The sequence below is a fragment of the Pelecanus crispus genome, chromosome 1, assembly GCF_030463565.1.
Source record: "Pelecanus crispus isolate bPelCri1 chromosome 1, bPelCri1.pri, whole genome shotgun sequence".
NCBI lineage: Eukaryota > Metazoa > Chordata > Aves > Pelecaniformes > Pelecanidae > Pelecanus > Pelecanus crispus.
In genome coordinates, this window is record NC_134643.1 from 41207524 (window position 1) to 41234325 (window position 26802).

At 36.7% G+C, this 26802-nt stretch overlaps 1 protein-coding gene across 6 annotated transcripts in view; it reads left to right on the plus strand.

The window, feature by feature from the left end:
• Positions 1–26802, plus strand: part of CNOT2 (CCR4-NOT transcription complex subunit 2) — a 94072-nt gene that overhangs the window by 43288 nt on the left and 23982 nt on the right. For 3 of the 6 annotated variants that reach the window (XM_009493062.2, XM_075723826.1, XM_075723967.1), the window contains exons 1-3: positions 11743–11751; positions 11870–11992; positions 24139–24205. In XM_009493062.2, coding sequence (XP_009491337.1) covers positions 11882–11992; positions 24139–24205 — 178 coding nt within the window. In that variant the 5' untranslated portion in view covers positions 11743–11751; positions 11870–11881. Of the gene's footprint in view, positions 1–11742; positions 11752–11869; positions 11993–13348; positions 13397–24138; positions 24206–26802 lie in introns of those variants that run through there. The other 3 variants (XM_075723592.1, XM_075723894.1, XM_075723672.1) reach the window with 3 other exon arrangements.

Genomic DNA, 26802 nt, shown 5'->3' on the forward strand with positions numbered 1-26802 from the left:
TATCCAGGAAGGAATAGGTAGGCAGTGCTGCTGTCTTAAAAAGTTAGTGGAATCAGTTGTTATAGAAGAAAGACAAAAAAAAAAAAAAAAAAAAAAAGAGAGAGAGAGAGAGAGATAACTGCAGTATTCCTGGAAAGAGGAGCCTGTTCAAAATCAATGTGGAAATGTCCCAGCTGGAGCAATGGTTACCCTTCTTTTAGCTGAAGCACAGATGCAGAAATCTGGCCTTCTGGCCAAGAGTCTCAGCTGAAAGCAAATAAAAAGTCAGAGGAGTCCTATTCTTTAATTTTTAATCTTTTGTTCTTCTCCCACAATGTAAGAGTTTTGACGTGATGGAAATATCTAAACACTGAGATCATGAACCAAATTTGAATTACTTCAAAGTTTGGTTTTTCCTCTCAGTTTATAAGCTTTATCTCCCTGTCTGATGCATAGTGCAAAAGTTTTTGAATGCTAAATGAACTAACAAAAGATAATGTCCAGTGAACGGATGGAGACTATCTAATAGTTATTGCAACTTACATAATTTAATAAGGCTTAATATTGTACAAAAGTACAGATCTAGAAAGCTTATCAACGGGCATTTTTGGCTTGAAATGAATTGTGTTTGTAGGAACTGTTCAGAAATATTGCTTGAAGAGTATGTAAGGTAATGACTCTACAGAGAAAGCTGGAGGATACTTAGCAGATGAAATGGTATCAGCTTGGCTTAGATGTGATATAGGGGACCACATCAAGATTAAGAGAAAGGGGAAAAAACACTCTCCCAGCGATAGAGTGTGCACGTAGTCGTCTTAGTTGCTCGCTGACAAGCGTATCGACGCTATCCTCCTAACGCTGCGCTATCAGCAGCCATCTTCCCTTGCCTGTGAGGCCCAGCTGACCCTCGTGTTTCCGACTCGCCTACTCCTGTCCCTATGCTACCCCTCCTGCCCTGCCAGTATGGTTGCTGCTGGCGGTCTTCAATTTTGCATTCCCCGGAGGGCTAAAGCCTCCCTAAGACCTTTGGGAGTGTTGTTTTCTCTTCCCTCACCACCAGCTTTCCTCGTAAAAGTTTCTGATTTGGCAAATGCAAGAAACTCAGTGAAGGTTTTGAAGCATTGGGATGCAGTTTACATGTGAATTAAAAGGCTTTAAATTGTACAAAAAGAGTAAGATGTTTGGCTATCAGTATACAAGCTGTTGTTTTAGTGTGCCGCTTTCATTTAAGGCTATTTTATTTTAATTATGTCTTACCATTTAGGAGGCTTAAGTGTATACATTTTTTTCTTTTAAGTATAATGTCACACGAGGCTGGCATGTAACTAAATGTGTAGATGTTTTTAAAAAGAGGGATGGTAATGAAGCTTGCAGGTGAATTTGCAGAGTAACACATGGTTGTCTGTTGTGAAGTACGGAATAGTAGACCCTTGGTTTGCAACAATGTTGGCAATCAGATACATATCTGTCCTCCACATGGACAAATGGCTTTTCTCGCTTTCAGTAAGTGGTAGCAGTGAGTTGGCTTGCGGAACAGTTAAGGACTGTTTCTTGGGAGGAGTATCAGCTATTAACATAGTAGTTACAATGGGCATAATTCAGAAAAACAGTTACCACATTATTTCAGTTTAAAATAAGGTTTGCATGTTACTCCGCCAAGGGTTTTCTTTTGTTTTTATAACTTCTTAGGGGACTCATCAACATAAAAGGTTTCTGAGATGCTCCTTATTAATGAAACCTTTATATCATTTCTCTAATACTGGCAGCAATTATCTCTGCTTCACAAGTGGGACCTTAGTGAGAGCAATTTGCTGGCTTGGACTAGATTAGGACCTGGTTTGTTTTCCAGGTTAAGCTCTGTTGGTCCATGTATGCATCATCTGAGTTGTCTGTCATTTGTGGGAAAAGGTGTTGAGTCGCTAGGAGCGATACCAAGCATCAGAGGTGGCAAAGTATGTCATGTTGATCTTGAAGCTGTAATGCTTGGTAGAGAAGAAATATTTTAGCATAGTAGGCCTCTTGATTGTGAAGCTGAAGTCTGACCTACTTAATCTTACTTAGTTAACTTCCTGTTCTAATTGCTATTAAAAAATATATGCTTTGTGAAGATGTGATGACTATTGAATACTGATGAAGAATGAAAACCTGTTAAAAGTTTTTTCTTTTTTTTTTTTTTTCTCCTTCCCTTAAGCTGTTCTGAACTTTTCATCAAAAATCGTACTTAATTTCTTTGCATTTTTTAACATATGTGTCCTGTCTGGGGATTCTATGAATTAAGATGCTAGAATTCCAAGCCTGGTTTACTGCCTGTCTGATTATTGCTTTACCTGCTAATTCTCTTTACAGGAATGCCTTTATGTCCCTTGAGGATCTTTTCTCTGCTATATGCCTATACACATAACATGGAACACATACTAGTAAAACAGCTGTCCTGTTTTGGTGCATTCTAGCAGAGGGGGAGTACAGTAAAGAGAGAATTGATAGTACCAGTACTCTTGACAGCAGACTGGCCTTTCCCTGTTGAAATCCCCTATTTTCTGTTGCTTATACAAATTGCAACATTTTTTGGGGGGGTTGAAACTTCTTGTTCCCTGTATCTGCTTTGCTTCTTTGTCTTGCACCCCTCCTTGAGTTTTCAGCTGAAGTTACTTAAATTATAACTAATTCTACGACTTATTTCATGCACAAAGGAGTTTTTGGAGTAGGAAGTGCAAATTTCTTTAACTGTTGGCTTTTTTTTCACTATTGCCTTTTCTGCTTCCATGAGAAATGCATACAATCTGTCACAGTTCTGAGTCTTTGAGAAGAACCATTTGCACGTGCTTGGTATGATTTTATTTTATGGGTTCATTTCTCCAGTTACATGACCCAGCTTTCAGACTGCACATACATCATGTGAGTTTGGCCATATGCACAATTTGCTGCAGCAGAATTTTGCTGAACACAGAAATTGCATTTTTATCAATTTGCTCTGAGTATTGCAATGCTTAAGAAAATGCTGAATTCCAACTTCTTTCTCTGGGGACTGGAGAGAATGATAGGATTTTGTTATTTCTGAAGAACTTAGTGCAGTAGCTGATTTCCTAATCTTTTAAAGCTGGGCTTTACCACTGTATATGCCCTATTAAGGAACTCTCTAGAGTGCGTCTGACTAGATCTAGAATTTCTAACTGGGTAAAGTGCCTTTTTATTTATTTTATAAAAAAACCCCACACCACAAAGCAGCAAAAAAGGCAAGCCCAGGCATGAAACTGGAGATAAAATTCAAATAGATTAACTTGCTGAATTAGAGGATATCTTACTCTAATTTGTTATGAAAGGGTAATTTCTGAAATACAGCAAAACTTGTTCTGTCTACAGCACAATAGTCAAAAGCACTAATGCAGTCCATATGGCAAACTGCAATGTTGTTCAATTGCAAAATCAATTTTTAGTTAAAACTGCAAGTAGTTTTCAACCAGTGCATTTCTGAATTACCTAATGGGATGAGTCAAAGGTTATCAAACAAAAGAAGGTAGGAAGTTGTTGTTCTGATGTCTTCCAATGGCAATTTTTCTTATGGTTGAGGTGCAAAATACTGGTCAAGAGAAACTCACAGAATAAAGTTTTGAGGAGCCAGGAGAAGTGCCGCTGTAGTAGTAAGTTTATTATGAGAATATTTGAAGCAAATTTCATTATCTTTCCAGAATGGAATTTTGGTTTTTGTTTATTTATTTACAAACTTGACAGCTGAATTTCTTTCTAAGACTGACCCATTTCCATATTAACCAAATACCAATTTTCATAGATGGGTTTACTGTAATAGTTACTAGAAATGCAAGTTTGCCTATCTGTTATTTTATGTGATTCTTTGCTTGTTTGCTGGGTTTTATTTTGGTTTCCCATGACAACATAGGTACTTCAGAAGCTTGTTTGGTTTCTGAACTTAATTTTGGTGGTCTGGCTTCTTAGTGTAACTGATTTCTTCTTTGATGGTATTCCCAAAAGACAGTCAGTAAATAAATGTGGTACACAGATAGTGTGTATTTAGCTGGTAATTGTCTTGATGGATCATCAAGTGAGAACTTATTTTAAAAGTTAGTTTTTGTTTACTAAAAGTTGAACTAATTTCTCTTTTTAAAAAATATTATCGCTGGGGAGTGTCTTAAGTAGGTAACAGGAGCATGCCAGTATATCATCTACTTTCAAGATTCTTGCTGTTGTTCACTGCATGCATACTTAAAATAGTATTGAATTTAAAAGTATGGGCCAACACATTGCCCCCTAAAGTTACTGGCACGATTGGTCACTTCATTCTAAAATGCAGTCACCTTTCATGGTGAAACCTTAGAGTTGAAGGTCATTGCACAACGAAATGTATCACATTTTACAATGGTAACTCAGAAATAATATGTTCAATTCAGTCTGAGTCTCTCTTAGTCTTGAATGGACTGTAAATACTACAAATGACTGGAAGCATGAAGAGGAGAGAAAATGGGCAATTATACTCACATTTTGGATAGGCTCTTGAAGGTGATATATTGGGTTTGGTTTTTTTTATTATTGAGTAAATAATATTATTTATAATATTACCGGACAAGTAATAGTTGCTCCTGATTGACAAAATCCTTAAACCATGCCTTTGACAGATAATCCAGCTGCACGTTTTACAGTATGCGTGTGGGTATGCATATGTGCGCAGTTAGTCAGGAATTGCAACTTCATTGTCATGTCTACAAAGGACATGCTCCTGCCTCTCCTCAGGTCACGTCACTAAATAAGGTGGAATGCATCTGGCTGCTTCTTGGTTTCTGCCCCCAGCTGCTGTAGATGGAGTGCTAGTTTGTTTGCTCTTCTGGTCACTTTTGCAGATCCCTTGCTGCCTTTCTCATCTTTGAAGTGTCTTTCTTGCGTGTTTTTTGGATTCTGGTGAATGGTGTGTCACAAGATTATTTCCTGAGTGAGTACATCTCATTGATCAGACCCATAAAAGGCATCCACACAGCTTAGTGCAGTTATATCCCCAACCACTGTTGGTTTCTCACATATTCCAAAATCTTGTGCCTGTGATTAGCAGGAGTAGAACCTGCGGGAATCTGCCCCAGGGTGGGCATGGTGTCAACCATGTTATGAAACCAAAAGGAGCTTCTTGTAATCTCAATTTTCAAGTTTAGCTTTAGTAATTGCAATGTTGTCTTATTTTTATTTTAATGTAGTATAGTTTTTCTTGTTTCTCCTGTGCTGTTTTATTTCAGGAGTGTTTGAAAATGTTCATTTTGTAATAGTTAAGGATGGTTAAACGTTGAAAACAGTTAACATGTAGATCTTGGTCAGGAGAATTTCTGTGGCATTTCTGTGGCTTGTTTGATGTTAGGGACTGCACTTACCTGACATAGTTTGCATGCAGCAGAGACTCAGTTTTATTGTAGCTTTTGAAAGCATTATTATACTTTATAGAACACTTGGAAAATTTTACCTTGTAGATGGCTGTTCTTGAGAATATAGTTACAATTTTAGACTACACTCCACTCATAAGTTCTTTATTTCCTTCATGCTCAAAATTTTTATCTGGAGTTCCTGCACAGAAGTTGCTATGCACCTCATCTGCCATAATATTTCCTTTTTGAAAGGAAAGACCATGCACTGTTTTAAGGAGATGAGTTATATCTTGAACTGCTTTGAGACTTGGCCTAAGTAAGTCTGTAAATCAAATAGTTACTTTATGGTTGTTATTTTCTACAGTGCTCTGTGAATTTGGAAAATAATCAATTTTTGAATCATATGGCACAAGTACTGTGAGATTATCTTAAAGGCTATCCAACCTTCAGGGTTTTTGGCAGAGTTGTGTCTCATACATTGTAGTGGTCTTCATTTCAGTCTTCCATATTTCTGCGATTTAAAATTTAAAGTACTTACATAAGTTAAAAGACTATAAAACCAGTTGTTAAAGATGGACAAAACATGTATTTTACTATTACATTCTTACAGTGAGTGCAAATTGGTGCCAGTATTAAGCTTATCAAGGAAAAAGACTTTTTAACAAAAAAGAAATATACTGAAATGTTCTATTTTCCATGATTATGTACTGTTGATACTACAAAGTTGTTTGTTACTGTAGCATAAGCATATAGTATACTGTTAGAGAACATCAGTCACCTTGGAGAAATGGAGTGACTGTGGTTGTGAAATGGAATGAGGGAACAAAGGATCTCAACTTCTAGTTTTGTTTCGTCTTTCATCCTGAAAATAAAATGTATCTATTTGTACTGGTGTACATTTTATGGTGGTTTTTAATAGCTAAATCACTAATGGCTTGGGATTTGAGAGATCTTTTGTATCTAGCAAGTTGGTAGCATGTATTCTGTTGTATATCAGTTCCAGTTTGGGCCAAATAGGAATTATCTTTGACACTGAAAAATAGGATCATAAACAGTAGCAGTTTCTACTATAAATTGAATTTATGCTACCTTTTACCAACTGATGGAATTCCAAATTCTGTATTTTGACTTAAATGGCAGGCTGATTTGGTAGTTACCACCATGTGACTTTTGATAGACACTACTTCTCCCTGAAAGGCTCATGAAGGGTCACTTTTGTAGATACTTTGGATATGCAAGTATGTTACCATATGTGAAAACATCAATTTGTAACAGAAGAGAAAAATAGAGTAAATTATTAACTCTGCTTAGTAATACCTAACCAGCAACATCAGAAGCCATAGTATATAGATGGGTGGAAGCTCTGTGACATCGGACTGAGATTACAACTGCTAATTGTTCTCATTTAATGATAGTTGGCAAATACCATAGTCATTGGAGGAGCAGGAAAGGGAAGATATTGCTAAAATTCCTTAAGTGGTTTCTTTTTTTAACTTGTATTACTGTATGTAGTTTTCAGCTCTCGTAAAGATGATGAGTTTAATCAGTTGTAATGCAGTGATCAATTTTTCTTCTCTGTGCAAAATTAAAAAAATTCATTCTCCAGGGAGATTTTATAGTATCCTCTTAGAGTTGGTCATGTTAATGTCATGAGTGAGCTTTCCTTGGGCACTACCTATAGTAATATTGCAAAACAGAAACATAATTAGCTTTCATATTTTAATACTATAATTTGCTTCAGGCTGTTAAACTAATTTAATATACAATCATAGCATCTCTTTATAAGTGATTATAGAGAAGATCTTTTTGCAGCTTAAGATGACAAAATTTTTAATGACTTTTCCTTACAAATTCTGTGTCAGTAACGTATTTTCACTTATTGCTAATAAACAAGTTTTTGTGTGCTGAAGTATGCTATATTGCAGTGTATCTTGTAACAAAAAGGATTTTTCTTGAAATCGTGGTTTGGGTTTTTTTTTAAATTTTTTTTTAAGTAAGTATTGTTGGTTGTCATGTGTTATATACTCAGCTGAAGGATAAAGGTCAATGACCACAGCAAACTGTTCATGAGATGCTTCAAGTTCTTAATGTACGGTGCTTTTAGTTCCCCCATAGTGGTTGTTGTTAGGAAATGTTCCACAGTATTTAAAGTATTTAAAGGTCTTGTCGGGTTTGGGACTGCATTTTGCTTGGTTAACATTAACTTGAAGTTGTGGGGAAATCTGATCTTCAAACACGATGTGCTTGTGCTTTGAAAGAAGCGCTTCTGTTCATCTGATCAGAATTGGGCATGGTTTGTGGCAGCATGGCTGGTTAGTTCTCTGAACTCCATCCTAACATGTAGCTCCTTCCCTTTTTTTCCTCTGTTACCACGAATATTTTCTAATAATATTTGTACATGGATCTACCAGTAGGAGTTGTATGTACTTTTGCAATATTATGCTAAAGGATGAATTGACAGAAGTGCACCATTTTTACGTTGTTAATAAATGGTTACACTGCCAATGCGTCTTGTGCAACAGAGGACCGAGTTCCCACAGTAGAACAGGAAAAGTAGTTACAGGATTAGGAGAGGGATCTGTATGAAATTAGGCTGAGTAGACAGGAATTCTTTACTTAATAAAATTGCCATGCAACTGGAGTACCACTTGTGTGAGATTGTGTTGGCATAAGTATGTGTGTATAGGTATATATGTATGAATGAGGGACTTAAATACAAGAGCTGATTTCTCTCTCTCACCTCATCTAGACCTTGTGAAAACAAAACCTTAGGTCACTGTTACTTTGCAAAGGTTTTAAAATGTATTTATAAATGCTGCGTGAAGTTTGCTTTTTTTAACTTTTGTAGCTGATTGCACACTGATCTATCAGTCTATGAAAAAGGAGCTGCAGTCTTTGTCTATGAGGCTTCCTGGTGGCTTGTTGTCCTAAGAAATAACCAACGAAGTTCTATCTGCAGGTCTGCCCACGTTTGGCACAGCCCCAGTTGTTCTCACACCTCCTTACAAATAGTACTGCAGCAAGTTTTTTCGGTATCTGTGTATATGCTTGTAGGGTGATTGACTAGTGAATACGTTAGTGAGTACTGGAACAATTTAACGTGGATAGGAAGGTGCCTGCTGCTTAACCTGGCAACCATCCGACACTGGCGTTGCGTAAACCTGCTGTAGTATTACAAAAGTCTGCACGGGGATAGGTGCTCTATTAGTTTGCCAGCCGTTTACTGACGCTGTGACTACTAGGAAGTAGATAAATTGGCTGCTGGTGTTAGGCTGAGAACAAGCAAGAAGTAAGTGGCCTGGCTACGGCAGCTGCAGCTTCAATCTCTAATCCCAGTTCCTGCCCTTTCAGTTACTGGTCTTTAGCGGCTGCCTCATTTTATTGTGCTGTTAGTTTTGTAACAGGGGTGGATAGCAGCGTGAATTGCAACACCGCGTTTCTCTGTGATCTGTGCTGTGGTTCACCCTGAGAACAAGTGGCAGTTCTTTCTAGTGAAGTGAAATCCTGTTAGGGGTGCAGGCAGCTGCCAGAATGCCCTCCAGCGCCTGTACTGCTTCCCTTGGTGGGAATGTGGACAGCTTGAGCGCTCCACGCGACCGCTTCGCTTGGCAGCGTTGAACGACACAGAATCGCTTACAAAAATGCTGCTGCGAAGAAGTGTCTGTCTCTGCAAAAAGTTTTTGAAGGTCTTCAGAGCGCTCGGGTGCAGTGATGCAGCTGGGTTGCAGGCAGGGCTGCTCCGGCCTTCCCCTCTTCCCCTGCAGCTGCAGCCTGCGATGCGCTGCTCTGCTCTTTGGAGTTCAGCAGCACAGTCCTGTTAGGTATCATGTAGAAATATGGGTTGCCAATAAAAATATCAATATTTAATCTATCTAATTATTAAAAGTTTTCTTCATTTCTTTTCTAATAACCATTCTCTTGTAAGACTCCATATCAGTGCACTTCATCAGTCTTCAGGGCATGATCTTGATTAGTTTTTGGGCCACTGTCTTGCACAATTATCAATATAGAAAATAATCTTTTAGACAATTTAAATTTAGTGGAGAGTGTTTAAAATAGCTTTCAGCTTTTCAGTATATAGATTTCATATTTGGACATACTAGCTTTCTTGCAGTATCTTTAAACATGTATTTTTGAGACTGAAAGCTCTGATGTTACCCCACTGACTCAGAAATCTTTACGGTGCATGTGTAGCCAGCCATGTGTAAACCTTTACGGAAATAAGATCAAAAGCTACAGGGTCAAAGACAATCATTTTTTCCCCTTATATAGTTCCTGTACTGTAGCTCAGGGTTAGGTGTTACATTGGTACAGTATGGTGTATGCTTCAGTGACTTGCTTTCTATCACAATTAACCTTCTCCTGTGATACAACAAAATTCATGTGGCAAAAAAATTGCTTCTCTTCTCCCAGGTATTGTTAAAGGAGCACCAAAAAATTCTTTGGGCCTTGTGAGAAGCTGCCTTTTACCTTCTCAAGAGCAGTTGAGACGCTCAGCTTCTCCTCATTGCCCAGGACAGCTTCACCAAAGCATTTCACTATCCTTTTTACAGCGGTTAAAGGCAACTGCTCATCTCTCCACACTTTACTCAGGCAGAGCAAAGGACAAGATAATCCCTTTAGCTTGTTAAATGCTCCATCCCATCTGGTAGGTGATAATTGCATTGTAAGGGGATTAGCACAGTGGGATATGCTTATAGTGTAATGAAAGCTTCACTACAAGTGTGAAAGTCAGCTGAATGCATTCGAGCAGTTTGGGACCTTGCATTTGCACATTTTTGTAAATACCGTAAAATACAAGTTTCATCTGGAGATGTGCAGTACCTTTACATCCCTTCATATGTGTGTGACATTATAAGTTTGTTCTGAGACATCAGTAGTCTAAATATCTGAAACACTCTTGTAGGAGTAGTGGAAGATGCTTTTGTTTAGCTGAACATTTTAGGGCAATTCTGTGATTATAGCTGTATTAAAAGCATCCTAAGTGTTGACTTTACTTTCACTCAAAACTCCTATGACTGAAATCATGAGGTTAAGTTGTTACTAGTATAGGAGCACCCATGTTATTAGACACTGCCTAGAAATCTTTGTCAGTAAAGGTGAAATTTGAATAGGACACACCGAGAAATACCAGAGTAATTTTGTGTCAGTAGGGATAAGAGGATTTCAAACTGAAAGTAACTGTCCTTGCAGCCAACCAGAATAAATGTTTTGAAATTTCAATTTCAAGCATGAGCATAAGTTAGTGCAAAATGACTCTTTTTAAAAAAACCCCACCCTTAAAAATTGTCCTTTTTTTTTTTTTTTTTTTTTTTTGAAGTTTAGCTAATGCTGTCATAGTGAAGATAGCAAATCTTAGGGCTTGGAGCATTTCATAAGCTAACTGTAACTTAGCTTCCTTACCTTTCAAGATGTTAAAGATCTGTTTGAAGGTATGTTATGTAGGGCGGTAGCTCAGGGTTGATTACTGTCCCGTTGGTTGTGCTCTCTCAGGTTTCCCTGTATGGCACGAGAAACTGGGCAAGTTGCTCAGTGCTGACCAGTATGTGCCATTTTGCTGGTTTGAACATTAATCTGTTAGGTTAAAACAGGGTTTGGTTAGCCCATGCTGCATTGTGATAGTGTTTCATAGCCAGATAGATTAGGAACTTAACAAAGGTGTATGTATTTTTACATAAATAAGAGTATCAGGTGTATAAATACGCAGTGCATGCGGTAGATACTTTAGCGAAGTTGTATGAGCTTGCTGTGAGATAAAATTTTCTAATGAATTAAGGTTCTGTGACCAGCTGTGTGGCTGCTGTTTCTTCAGTTTCCAGTTCCTGACTTAGCAGCTCTGTCTGTGTCTGTATGCTTGCGTGTCTCTGGGAGTAAGGGCAAAATAAAATCTAGTGGTTTTTTATGGGCTGTCTGCAGTAACTTTGCCAGTCTGTGATGAGGTTGTTGAGTGTGGTTAAGCTCAACCTTCTCTTACTTAATCATGGCTCTGAGTGCGCAGGGTCAAGTCGAAAGCTGCTTTTCCAAAGTCGTGGTGATGAGACATGGGAGTGATTTTACAGGTGTTTTTTTTTTTTTCCTTGTTATTTCTTATAAGGGGCTGAGCTCTAAAGAACATTCCTTAATTTTCTTCTGTTAGATGGAAAGTGTTTACCTGAGGAGAGGAAAATTTGAGAAATTTGCTGGTTTGTTGTCTGACATTCTGTAATTTTAAATAAATCTGAGTGAAAGGTCATGAGACTCAAAAAAAACCCCCTAACTCAACGAAGAAACAAACACCCCTCCAAAACACGAAGCATGTCTCCTCTCCCCACCCCAGTCTGTTCTGAAACATGACTTTCTGTCAGATGAAAGTCCCACTTGGAAGAACCATTACATTGGCAATATACAGAAAATATTTTTAAAGAGGAATTTTCAAGTGTTCAGAAACAGGGTTTTTTTTAACAATCCTTACACGTATTTAAAAACATATACTATTATAAGTATGTAGCAAACCAAATCATATATGGTATATAATCATTTTTCTTCTTATTTAGGTGACAAACAGCATGTTTGGTGCTTCAAGGAAGAAGTTTGTAGAGGGGGTTGATGGTGACTACCATGATGAAAACATGTACTACAGCCAATCATCGATGTTCCCACATCGGTCAGAAAAAGATGTAAGTTGAATAAGCTTATTTTTTCCCATTTTAATAGTGAGATAATTTCAAGTATGTGAAATATATGTGAGGAAAGGTTTCATTTAGCTTTAAGCTGTGAATGATGGTGTTTTCAATGTCAAATGCTTAAATTTTAGTGAGTTTATACATGTAAACTTCAGCCATATGCTTGCTAGAGTTTTTTATCTTTAAGAATTGGATTTGTAACTTAAATTGGGCTATTGATTATATCTTGTGTTTACATGTTGTGTCTACAGTGGTTTTGTTGTGGTTTTGCATTTTACATCTTCAACCGTTTTTCATTTCTGAAAATGCCCTGTGCAGCTTGTTTGTCTGCCCAAGCATTCTACTTCCCATTTGTAATGACGCAAAGTTACAAACCCAACCATTCTTAAACATTTTTTCCCCTTGATAATGCATTATTGTATGTTAGACCTGCATTGGCATTACTGAAGCTCTGCTTATTATGAAAATAAATAAATTAGCCAGTGAAGTATTTCACTTTTATATGGAGTGGCATGTAGAAACATATGGAAGACTGAAAGCATGACTTGAGGTTCATGTCACCTGAAGGTCAGTAATACCATCTCATGACAGGCTTGCATTTAATATGTGTAAGCAACATATATGCTAGATTTTCTTTCTAATTAAAAAAAAAAACCAACAAACCAACAAAAAACCAAAAAACAAACCCTTCAGACTTTCAGAAAGGTGTCATTGCTTCGAGTCTGCCTCCATGACTGTCCAGAAATAGTTGTTTAATAGCAGATATGAACGTAGTCTTGACCTATGTAAACATAAACATTTCCTGTAGACTCTTAGTTGAATTTTAAACCAGATTTTCAAAGATAGAAGGAAATAGGTTTAGAATTAAAGTTTTGCTAAAAATAAAACAAAACAAAATGCTTAAATGCAGCTGTCCAATTCAGTTTCATAACTTATTTCTGATGAGAAATTTCAGGTGAGCCAGCAAAGGATTAAAATGTACTACAGTGTAAAGAAAATTAAATAGGCTGCTCTTTTCTGTTTATGTCCATTACAAATGTGCATGTACCACAGATGCATACAGGCACAATGGAATATTTATAATGTTGAGCATACTTTCCTTTCTGTGAGCACTGAAAGGCGCAGCTAGCACTCTCAAAACCAGTAGAAGTTATTTCTCCAAAGTGATTCTTGGGTATGAAATCCCCACTTTTAGATTTGATGCACTAAGGGAGAGAAGTCGTTACGGTGGTGTAGTAATAAGGTAAAGCGAGATGAATGCTATGCTGTACAGTGTACACAGTGAAAGCTGATGCTTGGAACGTTGTTGACACAGTGAATGAGTGTTTTAGTTGCCTACTCTTTCTGTAGGCAATGTTGCAGAAGTGGATCTTAGAATGGGACTTCAAGAGAAGGAAGGTGGGTGTTCCAGACACGAGGAATGACAAATGAGAAATCGTGAAAGCTTGTGGGAGAAGTGACCAAAATGGGGCATAGAAGCTGCTGTAGTTGGCAGAAGAGTGATGTCATTCCGACAGGAAATGGAAGAGTGATTTTTGCAAAAGCTTTTTAAAGTTTTATTTCCAAATTCTTGTTAAGGGATTTTTTCCCCTTGTAGCTTCACTGTTGACCATTACAGCTTTCTGAGTTTATGTTTATGAAATCTTAAACCATTATATGCCTTTGTAATATTTTTAAAAAGTTGGTAAAAATAAATATATGGTGATGATATTGACATTGTCTGTACACCTTTGATCACTTGTGTGTAGCTAAATGTATATTCTGTATTACATGTTCCTTTTGATATCTTATTTGGCTCACAGTAAATGAGAGAGGTAGCAAAGGTGGTTGTATTCTTTTAGTTTCCAACTGATTTTGTGGCTTTGAAAAACTTTTCCAATTGAAAATAACCACGTTTTCAAGTAGTCTTTCATCTGGAATTCTTCTAAAGATGTTGTTCTGTGTATGAGAACACAATAAATGAGAACACAAAAATGAGAACTGTATTGTTATTTGAATAACACCTAGTATTGACAGACAAAAATAAATTTGCTCAGAATTTTCTCTGAGTCAGGAAATAAAGATTAATGTTCAAAACCTGGATCCAGTTTTATGAACACCTGTGGGGAAAATCTTTGAGCATTCTAGATCTTGAAACACATTGAATCTTTCTGCCTTCATATTTATATTGAAATGAAATAAGGAAATGTGGGGGAAAAAATAAAGGTAGAGGAAACTTTGGGGAAAGGAGTAAATCACTTTTATATTCAGAAAATCCAACTGGTAATAAAAAGACTAAAATGTAGCTTACACAATCTCTTTGTAAGCTTACTGAAAAATGGCAGTCTTTATGCATTTTTTAATAGTAAAATTGTCTAAACAAGGTGCAGTTTTACTGCAATTTAAATTATTGCTCTTTTTTATTTTCAGTTTCTTATATGTCGTTACACAGAGAGCAGGTAAAATCAATGTATTGCAGGTTTTAGCTACAAACCTGTAGAAGATGATTTAAATGTTGATTTTTTTTTTTTTTCCTGCAATGTATCATATATACACATGAATCCCAAGTCCTTCATTCATGCTTCATTTATCCTCTAGAATTCTTCAACCCAAAATAGAGTGGTTCTGAGGGAAGCCCTCTGTGAATGGCCACCTTATATACTGCTCTTCGGGAAGGGCTAAAGCTTGTTTAGTATTTACCCTTATACTGGATATGACTAGGTGTTTTTCTGTTTTTTCACTTTGAAGTCTTACTCATTCTAACCTTAAAAGTTGCTGCTTTCCAAAGAATTGCTACTGCGTATGTGTACTCCAAGCAGAGGAAAATACAGAATGGTGAAAGCTGCCTAAAATTTAGGGTAGAGTAAGGACTATTACTGCAAGCATATTTTTTGTATAAACTTCAGAACCTATTTTTCGCTTTACTTTTACAGTAGGGTTTCTGTCCTTGTGAAGAGGCATTGTCTTCAGGTGGGGTACAGTGATGACTTGCACACAGTTTGACTAGGTTGGGAGCTTTTCTGCTTTCTACCTTGTTTTAACACCCAAGGTGGAGGTTTTAATTTTTTTCAAATTATACTAGGAAATAGTTCTTCACTTGTTAAGTGAAAAAAGAAGTTAGAACCTATCTGAAAAGATGTGGAAAAAAATATTTTATGCCTTTTAATGAACAATTTTCACTTACTGATATGGTATTCTTGTGACTTGTTGTTTTGGCTAATTTGAATTTTAAAATAATTTCCTTTACATAAAGGTAAAGTGAACTAAGGCTGCTCAAGTCCTGTCTTAAATTTTGAAGACTTTTTACAAGTAGGAAGAAGTAGCAGCAAATAGTTTAGGAGATTTTTTTATTATTATTATTTCAGAGCCTCAGTGTAGCTAAAACCTAAAAGCTTTCTTTTAATTTACCTGCTTTTTCACTAGGGAATACATTTCTAGACAGTCAGGATTGATGTGGTAATTGAAATGGAAAAGTTGCTTGTTAGTCGTGCACAAGTGCTTCCAAAATCATACGAATACTGTTTGGGTCTATTGTTTTAGGGACAAAATTATGGTTCCTTAAATGAGATTAGATCTTACTCAAGCCATCTAATGCTTCCTTTTTACTAAAGGAGTGGCTTTGCCTTGAGTCTTCACAAACCTTGCTGTGCTAAGTAGGGAACAGAGTATATCCATGAATGCTCTATGAATTCTGCCGCACTTAAGGTCAGTGCGTGATAACAAGGTCAATAATCCTTTGGCGAAGAAATTAGGTATTTTATAGAACTTGAAGAAATTAGAACAGTTTAAGAAAATAGTTTAAGATTTGGCTTGAAACAAATATGGTCCTGTAACTTGAATTGACAACAAGATGCACAGTGTGCCCACAAAATAATCACAGAGCTTATTTGTGGGCAATTTCTCCAACTTAACTGAACTGTCTGTGCACTCAGCAAAATAATTTTGAGGACTGGGGTACATGTATTTTTATTTGGATAGAGTGACAATAGTAGAAATTGGTAACTCAAAGCTTTCATGTGCTTTTGAATCTACTGTCTTCAAAGGAGCAAAAAAAATGACAATGAGCTTTGAGAAAAGGTGGGACCTGTTCAGTCTGAACTTCTTTGATTTCTCATGTATAAGAATGTAAGAAGCGCTCTACAATGTTTGACCAGTCTAGCCCAATCCACTGAAGATGCCTATGTGAGAATATAAGATCAGAGCATCTTCTGTTCTGAACTGCAGTCATAAATCTGACAGTAGTCAGACATGCTTTTTAGTGAAGATCTGCCCAAATTATGAGGAAAGTTAGGATAACTTTTTCAATGAATGCTTTTTCCATTTCTTGGCCTGGTGCTTTGCTGTTCATTTTCTCTCCCAGTTACTCAACAGGTGAAAAAATGCTCACAGTAACATAGTAATAATTCTCCGATTTGCATTTCTCATGGGTTAGTTTTGAGCTTATTGTCCTCTCTGAAAAATCTTAATGTTTTAATTAATTCTGGACTTTCTCAGTTGAGACCTGATGTTCTTTTGCAGCTCAGTTCTTTGCAAATGTGTCTTCTTGTGAAGTCAAATATATTTTAACAACTGGGGCAAGTAAGATCTAGCCTGCAGATTAGATTTGGCTCATTGCAACTACAAATCTAGCTTCCTGGCACTACTTTTCCTGAAGTAGGAGGTCCTCAGGTTTGGATATTGAGCACAGTGAAATGGGTTATTGATTCTGGGAGCCTGCTTTCCAGAGGTTTCTTCCATCCTGATGTAGTAGACATGTGTCTGTGATGGATCAAATTCAGGTGTTCCCATGTCATGAGACACTTGCATGAAGGCAGACGTCAGTGGATTTGTCTTGTTATGCGCATGATGGTGGTGATACATCAAAGGGGTGGTCAGAAGCTGTTAACAAAGCCTTCTCCTGAAAACTTCTGTTAAAGTAATTTGTAGAACCTTTACCTCTTACTGTGTTTTGAAATATGTGGTCTTACAAAGAGGTGGTACTTTTACAAGAGATAAAACCCTGAAACGAGACTTAGCTTACCATGGAGATAGAGATCCAGAATCTTGCTAAGTTTGGGAAACTAAATGTGGGAAGGGTTTAATCAGTTGTCTGGAGACAGCTTTGGCTTTAGAGTTGCTGAACACCACATTGTTCCAGGTGGATTGCTGACTTTCTAATGCTGTTTTTTAGGATTCTAAGGAAACCTATGGTATCTTGTTTCCCAAGGCATCCGGCTTGCCATTTGCCTTACTCATTGCACAAGAGTTTGTTAGCTTAGTCATAATTTAACTTCAGATGCTGCACATAGAGTTGCAAGTATTTAAGAATTCCCATGGAATCCTCTTGTATCAGAAGCACTCACAGCATTCTTGCTAATGCTGGCTTGTTGAATAGAGCTACTTCACATTAATGTAACTTTTCATAGTCTGAATAGTTGTGATCCATTTGTGGAGGAAAAAAAAAAGTAAAGGTTATTTTTGGGAGAAAATAGATTAATGTCTTTAATTATAAATGGAAAATGAATACTTCCATATGCATTACTTTGCATGGAAACATTCCTGTAGATTTGACTGAATAGTGGGTTGGTTTGCTCTGCTTGCTTTGTGAAACACATGGCTTAAGCTTTTTTTCTTTGAAGTGTGAGTTGCAAAGCAACAAAGTTGCTTTTTACCTTCCCAGAGAGTGATTAAACATACTTTGCATCTTTTAGTAAGCACATATTATGTTTAAAAAAAATAAACAAAAACAGACTTTAAATGAAAATTGCAATGCCATTAATTGAAAACAGTTGGAAGGACTTGCAGGGTATGAGATTAGAAGCAAATTGAGGGAGTTTTTGTGCTTTAATGCAGTATACGCTTTCAGAGCCTTGTGTCATTCTGCTTATAGCTTGCATTTTCATAGTAGTTATACAGTATGAAGAAAAACCCAGAAGTTTAGAATGCAAAATGCACCCTTTTACTGTGTTACCTACAAGTTAGTACTCGGATGGGTTTATCAAATAAAACAATACTTGATAAACTAATTTTGCTTAGAGAAAGATGGAAAATGGGTTTTCATACTCCTGTCACAGTTTGCAAGAAGTATGTGTCTGACTTAGCGATGCGAAATAACTTTAACTTACTTTACAATTTAAAATCATGTCACAAAGAAATTAATTTCATTATTGATGACCAGAGTATATACTTCTCACTATGGTTGAGTTTGTGTTTAGATTTTTTTAACAGAAGAACTAAATGACTGCTAGGTGTTGTTTCTGTACTTTATCTAAAAGCTATGTTGTACTGCATCTCCACTTAAAAAAACTATTATATATTGTTGATTTATGTCAGCTGTACCATTTGAAGTGGTTTCTTGGACTGGATTAATTCCATGCATAAAATCCTCTGTCTCTTCTAGAAGGGGGAGGTTATGGTTTCTTACGCAATAATTCAGTTCACTAAACATATTGTAATATTGGTGGTTTACATGCACAGTACGTGGGTGGCTTTTTTAGTTTTTTGTATGCAGCTGGTTATTTAATTAAAATTAAGTATTTGCTTTGTTGTCCAAGTTCTTAATTTCTTATGGCATTTTTGGTAGCAGCTTTCAACGAGTCTTCAGTCATCTTTTGGCTCATTAATACACTGTACCATTGAACTGAATGTCTCTACACAGGGAGATTTTGTTTTTACAGTTTTACTTTAATAGCCGTATTAACCTCATGTTAGTAATGTCATTGTCATTCAAAGGCAACATCTTGCCTTTAAGATCTTGAGATACTGTTGCCAACAATAAAAAAATTTCCGGATAACTGTAAAGCAAAAGGTGATGCTTGCAGTGCAGTCCTACCTCAGTGTGCTTCCCAAGTGCCACTGGAGGCTGGAGACCACGTCCATAAATGATGAAATCTGAAAGACTGAATAAAATTTCATCTATTTTTCAGTATTGCATTTGGGTTTGTATTTCACAAGTAACGTATGTCAGTAGCAATTTTCACTTGCAAATAATACGCAGCAAATCTAAGGCTTTCAAAATTTCTTTATTGGTCTCAGATTTTGAGATTTGGAAATATTTTCTTGTAACGTAAATTTTGTGAACACTATTAAAGTGCTTTGTAATCTAGAGGAGGACTAATAATAATACTAAAAAACTGGCAGACTATAGAAAAATATATATTCTTTTAATCTTTTATTTGTTGGCTTGACTTATTATTTTTTATGTCAGTATAACACTTCCTCCTTTTGAGGCTGTGGGTCAGCTGTTTTATTATTAAATAGTGCAGCACAGATGGCAGATACCAGAAATAAAGTAGTGCAAATACAAAATGATGCTGATGTTTGCACCTGTGAGAAAACCTTCATTTATCAGGCCAGATATTACTCACAGACTTACTTATTCTAACATGTTTTGCTTTTAGTTGACTTTCTAGCATTGGATTGATGTATTTTAACTTCAGCTTGCTTTGTGTTTAAGAAAGTGGCTTCAGGCTGTAACTGCATAATGTAGCAGCCTTTGCAGAAGTGTTGCTTTACCGAGTTTTCTTGGTGTTGTCGTGCCGAGGTGCGCTACCGTGGCAGTTCTGGTGACAGGCAGCTGTCCCCGCCGTAAGTTGGGGATTTGCTTTGAAGAGGCAGGGTGCTGCAGTGCAGGGGGAAGGCGGGAACCCTGTCAGCCAGCTCTGCTGCTGGGTCTCCTCCCACTACCTCCCTCTGCTTTCGGGGAGGCTGCAGCCTGTGTTCACCAGCCTCCCGGGAGGATTGTAAAATGCAGCAGCTTTTTCACAGTTCTGGCAAATTTAAGCATTTTGCTGGGGCTGTTTTTTTGAGATTGTTGACACTCTTAAATGAACTTGCTGCAGTAAACCCATCAAGAGTTAACAAAAGCAGTTACAGTAAAATCTCGTTCATCACTAGGGGTAGGAAATTGCCTGATTGCACGTTATGGCTCCTGATTTTTGGTGTGGACCAGTCCAGAAAAATTGGGCCATCTGCTTGGATCATCAGTTGTTTTGAGCTTAGAGGCAGAATCTTCCATGATCAGAACTGCACTGTGACTATTTGAGATTTGTGAATAAAATTATGTTCATGTCTTAGTTGACTATCACCAACTCAGTCCTTCAGCCTGCCAGTACTGACTGTCAGTCCTTCCGTACGCTAGCAGAATAAAGTGCACCCTTCATGTTACACAAGGTCTTGTTTGCTCAGTTGTCTCCTTGTCCTGTGGGAGATGCAAATCTTAGGCCCCCTCTGTCTGCTGACATGTACAGGGAAAGCCAATTGAAACAATCTGTCTAGCTCAGTCATACAAGGTTGGAATAGAAGCAGAAATCCCATGCTATTTCACAGCTGGGTTTTATAGCTGTTAACCACTGGCAAATTGATTTAAACCTAAATGCCAAAGTTTGAAGAGTGGAGGTTTTTTGGTATGTGTGTAGCAAAAGCTGTAGGTGTCAGAAGCTTGTTTAACAATTCCTTGACTTGTTTTAAAAAGTTGATAATGTATATATACTGCTAGAATATGCTGTTCATTGATGTGACTCAGTAATTTGGTACGTTTTGTTTTTCAAAGGTTGTTACAGGCATAATTCTGAGCATTTTTTTTTCCTAAAATATTGACACAATTGCATAAAGCTCAAAAGATCTTATCACCTGGAAGAAGCTTTAGTGACCTTAAGCGTTAGACTGCTTTAGTTTTTATTAAGTTTATCATGACCTTTGGCTGTTGTAAACTAAAAGAAATTCATAAGTGACTTCCAGCCACCGTTGCAAGTACACTCACGGAGAGTTGTTATGTTTTGTGTGTTGTGTGGCTAGTAGTCCAGTCAGATAAAATAAAGATTGCAGAATGCCAGAAGGAATGTTTTAATACTACTAATAGCGTTCCTCTTGAATCTTCATTATCTTTGGTAGACCGAGTTTGAGTAGACTGTTGTCTACTACAACCTCAGAGGTTGTGAATGCAAATAAAGGTCCTGGTAGTGTAGGTTAAGGTTTTGGCTCATTTAGTTGTTTTGTTGTTGACCTAAATTATATGGAAATAATAGAAAAAGAAGACAAAATTTTAAACTGCTTCTTACTTACCTATGACAGAAAAAAGTGTTTAATACTGAGGAGAGTTTTTTGGCATATTACAAAACTAGGGAGAGAATAAGTGAGATACCCGTACAGCATACTCCTCTATGAGATTTGAGAAATGCTGTATTTAATCAGCCTGGAACAGATCCACAGAAACTTTTACTTATTTCTTCTTCAGGCTTGTTATCTTTGACGTTCTCAGTATGTTATGACTTTAAGACTAGTTGTTAGACTTACTGAATTTAATACTTGGCCTTTATTATGGTTTTCTACAAAGGTTTCTCTACAAGTCATTTTGGAATTAACTTTTCATATAAAAGCAAATGGCACAATACATGTGACCTACTTTGCAATGTTTCAAAAGAAAATCCTATTTCTAATATACATTAAATATTATTTGGCACTCCTTTTCTTTTAACTGAATTTAAAAAGTCAAGTAGTACTCAGTGTAGAAGAGGTGGGATTCTTTTTCCTCTCTTTCAAGTAATCTAGTACATCTTAGGTCTGTGATTTTTTTTTCTTGATTATTTTTCTTTGTATCCAAGTTAACATTATACATAAAAGGGGTTTATGCCAAGATTTGTACCATTTTCTGCTTATTATATCCCATGCCATCACAACAATTTTTGAATGCCTTGAGCAGCTGTTCTTGTGGGATCTTTTTTGGCTTAACTGTTTTGCTTACCTGTCCCAAAGTTGGTAGTACTTTTTGACTGCTGTTTCTATCTCAATGTCTGCTTGGTTTGGGGTTTTTATTTTTGCTTGTGTGCCCTTGTCATTGTCTCTGAAGATATCTCATAACTTCTCTCTTCCCCCCACCACCATGAAATTACAATTTGCCACACTTTGCAACATTGTTCTAGGATTTTCCAACTTGTCATACTTGAATGTTTTTTTACCTCAACATTTTCCTTTGTCTTTCTTTTCTTAAAACTACTTTATCAGCTCGTTTTATCAATGTTTAACAAACATCCATTTGTTAGTTTGGGTGGGGAGTGTGCTTTTGAAGTCTGTCTCCCAAGTGTCCCCACTTCTGCATGCTTTGGTTTGTGTTGCAGAGCACTCTTGGAGTGAATGAATTTGATTCCTTCTGGATCAAAATAGGCTGGAAGAAGTGCTCCAGGAGTGCACCAAACGTGTTCCACTCACTAACGGGCAACCAGTCGGTGGCATTAGGTGTTTTAGTCATGGCTAACTCTAGTTAGAAAAGCACACAGTATGTACGTTAGGCCCGCAGGACCAACCTTTTTGTTTTACAAATACACTTCTCTCTGGTGGCATTACTTGCTGATGCAGATGTGGCCTGTGAACTTTGCTGTTCGAGTGCTGAGCTGAAGCCACTGGTAGTTATTTAAAATGTTCTTCTGTTCACAGTCAGTTCTTCACTAAGAAAGGAGAACTTTGGTCCAGTTTGGCATATATTTTACTTCTGGGGTTTTTTTCTGCAGGAAATTTTTGTCTTAGTGTTTCAAACCTCTTGTGTATGCAAGTGTGGGTGTTTATTGCTGTAGTTGCTTACTATCAAATATGTGCACTTTGTTCAAAATATGTGTCAGTACATAAGATTTGGGGGTGATATTTCTGATACATTTTCTGATGGTCTACAGTAATTGCCTGCTGTAATTTCTCATGCCTTCTGTATGTATTCAAAAATCATAAATACTTTGTGATTTACAGTCATGAATGCTACTTTTGATATTTAGTGTCTACCCTGCATGTCTTCTTTCTTATTTCTACCATCCAGATTTGGCCTCAGTATAGACAACTAGCAGATTCAGTTTATAAGGTTTGTTTGAGTTTTACATCTGTCTAGATTAAATCAATAAAGCAATTTGCAATTTATCACAGTAGAAGTTACTTTGATTTGAATTCTTTACTCTCAAGTTGAAAGAGCTTGAAATCCCCTTACATTTAAGAATCCAGACATTCCTTTCCTTGAAACGATCCTAAAATTCAATCCAAGTCCAGACTGCTGCACTAAACAAGCAGACATTTGTCCATGGGTTAGTAAGTATGAGTAGCATATTCTGTTGTGAGCTGAATTGGGTCAACTAATAACTCTTCTTGCTCCAAGGGACAATCAGCTATATCTAATGTTGATGAACATCTAACTGTTCTTTAAAAACATCCAGGGCTGGATGTCCCAGTGCTTACTGTTCTCAAGACTGCACAGAGCTTTTTTTTCCCCAAATATTTAACCTAAATCTCCTGTTTCTCAAATTTATTAATACTTTCCATTTCTGCAGCAGCATGGAGAGTATTTATTCTTTTCCTCTTACAGCAATGAGTGGAAGTCTGGTGTCATGTCCCTACCTTAGTTGCCTTCTCTTTGGAGTATGCAAACCCAAATCTCAAATCTTTCTTCATAGATCATGATTTTATTTTTTCAGATCTTACTCTTCTTGAGAGTCTCTTTAGTTTGTCACACTTTGTCTGAAAGTTGTCAAAGAATGTATTAATGGAAATATCTGGAAATATGTGATGTCTCTAAAGTGGGTATAATAGAGCAAGAAGGATTGCTTCTGACATTCGTACATATTACCTATTCATATGGTGTATACAAGTATGAAGCTAGCTCTTAGGGGCGTACATTATAATTTTAACATTGGAATCTTATCTGATCTGTTCCTATATACCTGCTGCTACCTAGCCACTCATTCCCACCTTTTGCTATTGTAACTGATAATATGAAACTTTGCACTTGCTGTTATTACATTGAACAGGGATTGATCTGCTTGTATGATGCATGTTTTGCAGGGTGGAAAAAAACCTATATCTGATTTAAATAACTGAGTATTCCTTCTTTGGTAAAGATGGGTCTCTTAGCTACAAGGGTAGAAAAACTGAAAGCTTTTAGATGATCTTCCTCTGTGCTATTTGTCGCAAGTAAAAGAAAGTCTGTTTTTATACATGTAAAATCATGAATTTTTATTGACATGTAACACAGTGCTACAGTTGTTACTGTGCAGATATTTTGGGGAGCTTTTAAAACTTTTGATGACTTAAAACTCCTTTTAAGTTGCTGTTTCGGGTTTCTTGGCAAAACAATATACTGTTGTAAACTTTCAGAGCAAGTTAGCACAATATCTTTGTGTCTTCAATAACCTTTTCTTCTTACATTTTAGATGCTGGCATCACCATCAACATCAGGTCAGCTGTCTCAGTTTGGGGCAAGTTTATACGGGCAACAAAGTAAGAATTCTTTTTATTGATGGTATATATATTTTATGCTAAGTACGTTCTAGTTTCATGCTCTTTGGATAGAGAACATGCATATGGCTTTGTTTTCTGGTGATTGTAAAAAAGGCAGTATGTCTCCTTATTTTGTGTTTTGTTGTCTTTTTTTTAAGGTATGTTTTTGCTTTGCTTAGTATGCATTTTTGCAGTGTTTAGTAGGCAAAGTGTCATATATTGATGCTGTATAGCTGTTAAATATCCAAATATAATTATCCTATAAAGAATATCTGTGATTTTAACTGTGACTCTGAAGAAAAAACTAAGGAATGTGAGCTGGGCCAAAATGAGCCAAAAATGTAAGGAATAAAAGGAAATTATATCTTAAATTATAACTGATATTTCATGCTCTACAGGAGCAAATTAAATCTTGTGTACATGCTTGGCAACTCACATTTGGCAAAGAACTATGCCAGTAAGATTATTGCCTTCTGCACCACTTTTTTTTCTTTCCCATACCTTGAAGATTTTTTCTGTATCTGCCAGTCTTGTGTATACTGTTGCAATAGAAGACTTGTAGAGCAACAGTCCCAGTGTGTAACGCTAGCCACCTAACTTAGGGCCAGTGCAGAGGACCAAAACTCCTTGTAACTGAGAGGTGCATCCAGAAAGTGTCTCAGAATATCTGAGTTGGATACAATTACAGAAGTGAAACGGGTTTGTGAACATCTCTCTTTTATCACTGTAAGTTTTTGAATGTTTGCAACTTTCTTGCCAAGCTCATCTGACTTGGATTCTAAGAAAAAGTGTCTTCAGAGTATTTTAGAGAGTCTGGACTTTTTTATCTGGACAAACTAAAAGCTTTGTCTGCTAGATGCATGGCCTTCACAACTTCTTTCAGCTTTCTTCAAACAGTTTAAAAAATACAGTGATTTTTTTACTCTCTCAGTGGCTGTTGATGAGTGACCATGTAATATAAACTGGCATTTGATTATGCTACTGAGATTTATGTGAGCAGTTTCGGGCCAGTCTGAGAGTCATGTTTGGCTCTTGGCTTTTTGGGTCCTGAATCTGGCATGATTGAACCTTTCAGACTTAACTGTATAGAGATACTGAAGTAGTTTATTCATTCTGTTTATCACAGTTATTTGTTGTTTATTTTTAAGGTTAACTTTTTTCATCAACTTTATTGTTCATTCACTTGGTTGTGGTGCCTAGGACATAATCTCCCTAACGTGGAGACACATATGGCTAAAAACTAGAAAGTAAATGTTATCAGGGTTCAGTTTCTACCAAATATTGAGAAAAAGGGGCGAGAAACTTCTGTGTTGAAGTCAATGCTTATGATTAAAATACTTCTGGGAAAAACAAAGCTGATAATGCCTAGCCACTTCTAGATTGGTAGCTGTCAGTCATTTAGCAAGATGTCATGTTAAAGAGTTAATGTAAACTTAACTATTAGGCAGGAAATTGGCCACTTCATTGATCAGCCTCCAATATAGCCCATGTCCGTCTCTTGTCTCAGTTAAAAATGTGGAAAAAGGAAGCATAAGAAAAAAGATTTTTTTTTTTTTCTAAAATTTTTTTTTTCTTCTTATGGTGAATATTTCAACTGCCCATGCTTGCCAGCCACAGGAATATAGTTCTATCACTGTTACAGCCCCACTCATTAAAAACGCTAGTTTAAAGAAAGACAACAACAAGTAATAACCATCAGTGTAAAACTGGCTTTGCTGAAACAAATGCTTGCATAAAATTAACCTGAATATTGTAATCATTTTTCAGTGTACTGTATCTGGTTTGGAAGTGTATGTATTTTTTCTTTACCATTTTATTTTTAAAATTCCACCTAGTTGTTAATCAGCATGAAATATTATTTATAATGTATATTTATGCTCATTGAAATTATTCTGATGCAGCAAATTGCCAAAATATTTACAGTGAACATCTTGATATAATCAGCATTTAATGAAGTCTTAGGAAGCTTGTTATAGCAAGCCACACTACCTCTTAATCTGAATGTATAGAGATAAATTTGAGTGCTATTAAAACTTTGAGTGTTATTGCAAACTTTTTGGATTGCAAATTGTAGGGTAGGACACAGACAGCAGTTCTTAAAGTGAGGGAGCCAAACAACTGTGAGGTTTCTTCAGACCTTGTCCGTGATAATAACCTGAGCGTATGCTATGTCCGTTCTTTGCATTCTTGGTATTTAATCACGTTATACACTGGCATATTCACCTCTTCTGCAGGGGTAAACTACCATGGGAGAGTGCTGATTCATCATCATTTTTCTTTAGTTTGGTCTGCAAGATAAGGTTTTGAGTTCTGTGAGTCCACTTCAGCAGCCTTATGCCAAAGCAATAGGGACCGTTACTTATAGCTATCACATTTTATATGCTAAGTTTGTTTCTATTGATACATTGCACTAAATGACTTTTTCTTGTCTTTGAACATCATTCTGAAACTTCCTAAACACAAAAAAGCAATGTGAGAATGATGAGAAACTTCATAAAGTTGCTGGACATTTTGAGATGGGCAGCAGCTGGTTATCTTTCGCTGTTCTGAGTTAGTGATTTCTTTTTCTACCTCACTTGAAGTGCTTACTTTATTCT